Source organism: Podarcis melisellensis (genome assembly GCF_964234715.1).
Source record: "Podarcis melisellensis genome assembly, chromosome: 5".
Taxonomy (NCBI): Eukaryota; Metazoa; Chordata; class Lepidosauria; order Squamata; family Lacertidae; genus Podarcis; species Podarcis melisellensis.
In genome coordinates this window covers 34,460,135-34,467,525 of record NC_138537.1, presented here as the reverse complement: position 1 = coordinate 34,467,525, position 7,391 = coordinate 34,460,135, and the positions used below count along the sequence as shown (strand labels likewise).

Genomic DNA, 7,391 nt, shown 5'->3' with positions numbered 1-7,391 from the left:
ACAGTTTTGATGACTACATACTGCTTCCAGGATCAGAAAGACTTGGCTCAGTGGTGAAGCACGTTTTGCCTCCCACAACCTCCCATGACTTTGGTACAGCTGGGAAGGCCTCATTCTTAAAACCCTTGAGATCCACTGCCAGGCAGTGTGGACAGTACTGAGCTAGATGAACCAATGGTCTGATTTCAGTATAATTATTTTATTATTATTATTATTATTATTATTATTATTATTATTATTATTTATTTGTACCCTGCCCATGTGGCTGGGTTTCCCCAGTAACTCTGGGTGGCTTCCAGAGAGACCAAAAATACACTAAAATGTCACACATTAAAACTTCCCTGAACAGGGCTGCCTTAAGATGTCTTCTAAATGTCAGGTAGTTGTTTATCGCTTTGACTCTGATGGGAGGGCGTTCCACAGGAAGGGCACCACTACCGAGAAGGCCCTCTACCTGGTTCCCTGCAGCTTTGCTTCTCGCAATGAGGGAACCGCCAGAAGGCCCTCGGCGCTAGACCTCAGTGTCCGGGTAGAATGATTGGGGTGGAGACGCTCCTTCAGGTATACTGGACCAAGGCCGTTTAGGGCTTTAAAGGTCAGCACCAACACTTTGAATTGTGCTCGGAAACGTATTGGGAGCCAATGTAGGTCTTTCAAGACCGGTGTTATGTGCTCTCGGCGGCCGCCCCCAGTCACCAGTCTAGCTGCGGCATTCTGGATTAGTTGTAGTTTCTGGGTATAAAGCAGCTTCTGAGGAATAGCAGTAGGCAGTGATGCTTCCAGGTCTGAGGTGCCCTGGACAAAGTGGCATCTGGGGACCCCATGCCATCCTGCACAATCCCCCCAACTCCCTGCCACTCTGTTCCCCACAAGGTGGGCTGAGTGATTTATTTTTATTTTTTAAAGCAACCGCACTGGCATTTTTTCACGCCTTTGTCTACCTCCTTTGAATCTTTTTAAAGCTTTTCAACAGTAAAATTCTAAAACCCTCTGGATAGCTCAGTTGGAGGACAATGGGCCTCTTATTAATCTCAGGGTTGTGAGTTTGAGCCCAGCTTTAGGGGTGGGGACAAAGAGTCCTGTATCGCCAGGGGTCAGAATGGATGACCCTCGTGGTCCCTTCCAATTCTATGAGTCTTTTTTATAACAATTTTTATTAGTTTTCAATTACATTCCAATAATAGCCTCATTATAACAATACCAATTCATAATACAATTACTAATATCAGTGCTTTTTATCTGGGGGTACGCATACCCCTAAACATTTTGTGAATCTAAGTTTGGCCTCATTGAGGGGACGTATTTCAATATGAGTAGGAAAATGAAAGTACAGTGGATGCTCGGGTTGCGATCCATGCGGGATGCACGTTCGCAAACTGCAGCGCCGCGTCTGTGCACGCGCGGGTTGCGATCCAGCACTTTTGCGCATGCGCAAAGCGCGATTTAGCACTTCTGCGCATGCACGACCGCTGAAACCCAGAAGTATCCCGTTCCGGTACTTCTGATTTTTGGCGTGTCCATAAGCCGAAAAAACACAACCTGCAGCATCTGTAATTCGAGGTATGGCTGTACTCCTAAACATTTTTTTAAAAGAAAAAAAGCACTAATACCAATAATTCAAATACCAAATTATATAATTTAGGTCCGTCCTCGCCCCTCCCCGCGTTCTAGAATTGAAGGTTTGATTGTTTTATTTATTTCTTATTGATTTCAATTCTCTGATTCAAGCCCCGCTGAGTCCAATGGGACGTATTCCCAGGTAAGCTTTAACAACAGCCCAATTTGTAAAAGTTATTCCTCCGGATAAATTGAGAGCTGAGATGGGGAGAAGCGGCGTTGCTGTCGCTCCCCTTTCTTCCCAAGCGGTGCCAGGATCTCCTCCCGCCGCGCAGCGCCGAGGGAGCAAGAAACGCCGCCGCTGCCCGCGGAGAGGAGCGCCAGCCCCCTTCCAAAGGAGCCCGGCGCAGAACGCCATAGAGACGGCGCTCCCCCGCGCGCCTAGAGAGACCGGAAGCTGCTTCAAGCTCCGCCCGGATGTTGGAGGGTAGCCGGAAAGTTTTACAGAGGGTCGTAGACATGAAGCCGGCGGTGGACGAGATGTTCCCTGAGGGCGCGGGGCCTTACGTGGACCTCGACGAGGTGAGCGGTTGAGCCCCGGGTGCAAAAGGCGGGGTCTCGCGCGGGGCTGCCGCTTGCTTAAAACCCCCGCGCGGCCTGGGCTTTTTCTCTGGTTCTTTCCCCTCCTCGGGTGTAAAGGGAGAGGTGCTGCGGGGGGGGGGGGGCGTCTCTCAAGGGTCTTCTAGGTGGGCCTTTGGCCTGATCCAGCGAGGCACCTCTTACCTTTCTAAGGCTGGCCGGAGGGTGGGTGTTCGTTTGTTTTTAATTTTTTTGTGCCACGCCTCCCTCCCCCCCCGACAGGGACTCGAGGCGGCTTACAGATAAAAAACATGAACAGAATAAAAGCGTAGGGGGGGGGAACCCCACAATTGAATACCGATAGAATATAACAGACATAAAAATGCGCTGATAATATGTGTGAAGGTGAGATAGGATTTTTTGGGGGCCAACCTTCAGTCCCCCACCCCCCGTGTTCTGCTCCCCATCTCCCATGCTTGCACTTGGGTTCCACAGGCACGCTCGAGCTTCCTGTATAATACTGAGGTTTTGAAAAAGACAGAGAGGAATATCTCTGGGAGGCAAAAATAACTTCAGCCTTTTGTTGCTAATTTTCCCCCTAGCAACTTGATCCAGTTGTCTGTGAGTCTTATGAGGAGGAGAAAATGAAAGTATGGATGCATTGTCAAGAAGTGAGCATTGCATCCTCTCTATTTCCAGTAGTATTTGCTGTCAGGATGCCTTATGGAAAAGTTACGAACTAAAAAGCCATGCAGTAAAACAGAATGACAATTAAACATATAAAGGCAGTGTATGAACATCTGTCACCTGCATTGTTCTTCAGAAACAGTTGGAAGGCATTTTTTAGTTTGATGTTTAATCATCATCTGATCATTGGATCAGAGTTTTAATAATGAGACTTCCTCGCATTATGCTTTTACTCTTTAAAAAAACAAATAAGTTGCTATTAGTTTTCCAATATTATTCCAATAATAGCCCCATTATAACAATGTTTTTTTCTGCATTCCAAAATCTTATTAATTTCAGTTACATTCCAGTTAAATTTATAAACCCTTATAGAACAGCTGCATTCTTGATGATTTCTATTTGTGTTGTTACATTAAGTAATTAGTAAAACTTCAAGTGAGGAACTCTGTTATCATTATTCTTTCCTGGGTGTGACAATTATTTCTTCCAAAAAAAAAACAGTTAAAAGATGGGGGAAATAAAAAAAGATCTGTGCCTGGTACCAAAATGGCATCAGCCAGGCAAGTAGCTTTTCCTAGTCAGCTATTTATTGGGTCAACTTTGAAAAATTTGGATCTGGCATAATCTAAGCTCCATTTGGTACTGCTTCTATTCCATTGCTGTTCTGCAGATCTCCCCAGCAGGGCATCTCCTGGCACACTGATGGATTTCTGTGCAATTCATTTTCCATTATTATTTCTGGGCAGGTGCTTTCCCATTATTGCTATTATTTACCCCACACCTTTAGCCAAAGGAGCCTAGGGCATGAAAAGATTATTTGCATCCTTTCACTTGAAAGGGACAAAATGAGGGTCAAGCCTGATTAAACTACTATACTGCAGTAAGGGCTGCAGGAGATGAAAGTGTATAGTGGCAGAAAATCATAGGCAGTCAGATTTGGAAGTTTGAGATCCAAGATGAAAGGGTATATGGAACAGTGCAATAATGATTCTCTGTATATTGCTGCTATACTTGATTAAATACTATTCTTTCTCAGGCTGGTGGAAGTACAGGTTTGTTGATGGATTTAGCTGCCAATGAAAAGGCAGTACATGCAGACTTCTTTAATAGTAAGTATTACTTACATCTTTAAATTATTAAACCCATCATGTTTATTTTAGCCACTGTCCAGCAGATTGTAAATTGATTTCCTAACCAGTACTTAGAAAAAAGCTTCCATTTAGAAGTTAAAGTATGTGTGGCCTGTGGCCCTCCAGAATTGTTGGAATCCTAACTCCCAATTCCCATCATCTCCAGCCAGCATGGTTAATGGCCAGGGATGGTAGAAGTGGGAGGTCAGCAGTATCTGGAGGATCATAGGGTCTTCTTCCCTTAATTAAAGCCTAAAACCTGTCTGAGGACAAAGTTTCCATAGCAGGAGGGGAGGGTTAAGCCATAGATGGAGACTTTTAAAAAAATTATCTGTTAAACTCAAAATACATGTGCCAGGGCAATTGTGTGTCTTGGGGTTTTCTTGAGGGGGGAGTTTTATTATTAAATGAGTTGCCAGATATATAGAAACTACTGGGAAATGCTTCTGCATGGTGATAGTAACATGTGGAGAATGTATGCTGATCCGTCAAATTGCATTTATTTATAGCTGTTTATTCCAGAAATGCCCAGAGCTAGTGTGATGAGACTGTAATTTGGGGTCCATGTGGTGAATATCCACTCCATTGTATCCAATGTTGGTCATACTCAAGAGTAAGCCTATTGAAATGAATGGGCATGATTAACTTAGGTCCATTCGTTTCAGTGGGCCAACTCAGAGTGTCGGACTAGGACCTGGGAGACCAGGCTTCAAATCCTCACTCGGCCATGAAGCTCACTGGGTGACTCTGGGCCAGTCACTGCTTCTCACCCTAAACTACCTCACAGAGTTATTTGGGGGGTTAAATGAGGAGGGGTAAAACCATGAACGTCACCTTGAGCTCCTTGGAGAAAAAGGTGGGATATAAATAAATAACACTTAGTTGAATACAACCCAGGGGTACTTAGTAAATGTGACTTGGTGGGTTCCATATGGTAACCATTTTAGTACAGTATATTGTTTTTGGTGACTTTCAGTAGCCCTTATAATGAACATGCGGGGCAAGCTTCCACAAACCCACTTTCTGGGGAAGTGCCCTTAAGTCTGCTGACAAGCAGCGCACAGTTTCCTTCCTTTGGCTTTCCATAATTTCAGGGGGCATAGGGGAGGTTTTCTGTAGTGTTGCACTGAGTTTTGGTGTTTCCTTTGCCTGCTTCAAAGTGCATCACCTGCAAAGGCACTTAAGGAATGGAAGAGATATGTGTTTGCACAAATAATAGCTACAGAGAGGGCAAAATAACTATGGTAAGGAAACCAGAAGTGACTGTGGCTGAGAGAGTGGTATGAGTTCATACTTGTGGGAACCTGAATATCTAAAACAGGGTGGGATGGAGGAAGCCATTTTAAGAAACTGTCCATATATCAAGGCTTACAACATAACTCACTGGGTTGTATCCAGAGAATCACGCTCATGCAGGGAGACTTTCCCATAAATAATAACCTCCTTCCTGGTTTCAATTGAATCTATTGTACAGTTTGATAATTGGATTCAGGTCTCTCACTTTACTGGGAAATTTGCATTGTTGCTTAGCTCTTCAGAATTGTTTTTAAAAATCAGAATAATTAATATGCATGATGTTAATTCACTGCCTTGTTTTTCTTAGATTTTGAAGATATGTTTGATGATGACGATATCCAGTGAAATTCAACTTCCTGCTGTGCTAAATACCTAAGTTTCTTGTAGAAGCAGACTCTATTCCTAACAAAAGATAGGAAAATGTGAATATTGTCTCCAAGCCATGAAAGAGCACTTTGAAATGGCCAAAGGTGGTTGAAGAGAATTGTGGAGCTATTTTCCTCTTATAATGTTTAGATGTGCAGTTGTGCAGGCTTGCTTCAATAAAATCTGAACAAAACCTCTCATGTCTGATTATGCAGTTGACTACTGGTTGTTGCCCTTGGAAATATGGCTTTTTCTTAATGTTATTTGGAATGTTGTATGCATAGGATGTAGCATTTTTAGTAAAATACCCAACAATAAAATTAGAAGCAAGTGGGAGGTTTTAACACCTCGATCCTAAATCCATTTACTTGTGAGTGGCATGTTGAAAGATCATTGGGACTATACTTCCAAGTGTGTGCTTTCCTCACTCCCAGTTTAGCCAGGGAGCCCAGCATATTTGGCCAATGAAAATATTCCTGTAGAATATGAGTAAATCTTGTATTAGAGCTCATTTGGCTTCTTGCCATTGTATGGTTCTTTATTTTGTAACTTATTCTAACTACTGGTGGTTTATGACAAGACTTTTCCATAAATACTGAAGAGTCTTTATGGTGCATTCAGAATATTTCCTCCAAAATAGAGCAGAATTTTTAGATGAATATCTCAATTGTGCTCGCGTTGCTTCCTCAGTCTGTGGGGAAGCTGGCTATTTTCTTTGACACATTCTAAAGCCACATGCAGCACATCAAAACACAGGCTCCAGTACAATGGTGCTTGGTTTTCTTTGTGTATATTAATCTGAGCTCTCAGCAAAGTGGAACAAAGTATTATTACCAAAATCAGAAAAGCAGTAGTGAATCTGAAAATGAGGTCTCCGGCGGAAGAATAAAAAAATGCTTTTACATTGAGTTATCTGCCCACTTTCTTTATATGCATCTAATGTAATAAACTTCACATAGTAGAATGAGAATGTTGCAAGAGTTTCATCTTTATATTTTAACAAAGTCTTGCTCCTCTCTGGTTTTTCACATTTACCAGTGGGAAATGCTGTATCAAGTTTGAGAACAGGGCTCCTACAAGGGTAGTATACTTAAACCTGACACACATACTCCAGATTAAGACCAAACCTGACATAAACCATTAAAAGTATTCTCACACTCCCCAAACTGAATAAAACAGATTGGAACCAATTTGCAATGTTCTGCACGCAGCGAAGACAGTGGCAATACAGCTAATGGCTGATACTCCAGTCCAAACCTTTGTGCTGGCTTTGAGAAGATCTTGGACTGGGAGGAGGTGTCCTGCTGTTTCTTGTACCTACAGAGTAACACCAGCAGCACTCCCCTGGCACAGAGCTCCGCATGCTGCATATGAACAACACTCCACATCCCAGACCTCCACATGTGAACAGCTGGGACAGTGAAAGCTGCAAGATAAACTATGTAATAAAGGGCACATGAGGGGGGATGGGGTAACACTGTGAGCGGATGGAATAAATTTGACTTGACTCAAATAGTAATGTAGTACTGGAAGCATACTATCTCATCTATGACCAAAATCCTGAAGGTGATCTTAAAAGGGAGAAGGACATTTGGAAGAAAAAGTGTAGCATGCAGTGACTTCAGTTACTATCACTTAAGGTAAACACGTACTTACCTGATGGATGGAAGAAAGGAAGAAGACACTCAAAAGATCTGCATTGGGACAGATTTTTTAACTTGTTCATTATCTGGAAGTAGGGAGGGTTGAGCAGTGAGATGGCCCAGTTTGCTCATG

At 43.0% G+C, this 7,391-nt stretch overlaps 1 protein-coding gene across 1 annotated transcript; it reads left to right on the top strand.

Moving 5' to 3' along the window:
* Nucleotides 1-1,985: 1,985 nt before the first annotated feature.
* Nucleotides 1,986-5,808, top strand: COPS9 (COP9 signalosome subunit 9). Its single transcript, XM_081912024.1, has 3 exons — nucleotides 1,986-2,139; nucleotides 3,860-3,932; nucleotides 5,557-5,808. The coding sequence occupies exons 1-3, from the start codon at nucleotides 2,035-2,037 to the stop codon at nucleotides 5,592-5,594; spliced, it is 216 nt and encodes a 71-aa protein (XP_081768150.1). The 5' UTR covers nucleotides 1,986-2,034; the 3' UTR covers nucleotides 5,595-5,808.
* The last annotated feature ends 1,583 nt before the right edge of the window (nucleotides 5,809-7,391 follow it).

Excerpts from the sequence above, each read along its gene's own strand:
- COPS9 (XM_081912024.1), top strand. The coding sequence starts at position 2,035 with ATGTTGGAGGGTAGCCGGAAAGTTTTACAGAGGGTCGTAGACATGAAG. Across the intron at positions 2,140-3,859 it reads CTTACGTGGACCTCGACGAG|GCTGGTGGAAGTACAGGTTT; the intron begins GTGAGCGGTTGA and ends ATTCTTTCTCAG. Across the intron at positions 3,933-5,556 it reads ACATGCAGACTTCTTTAATA|ATTTTGAAGATATGTTTGAT; the intron begins GTAAGTATTACT and ends TGTTTTTCTTAG.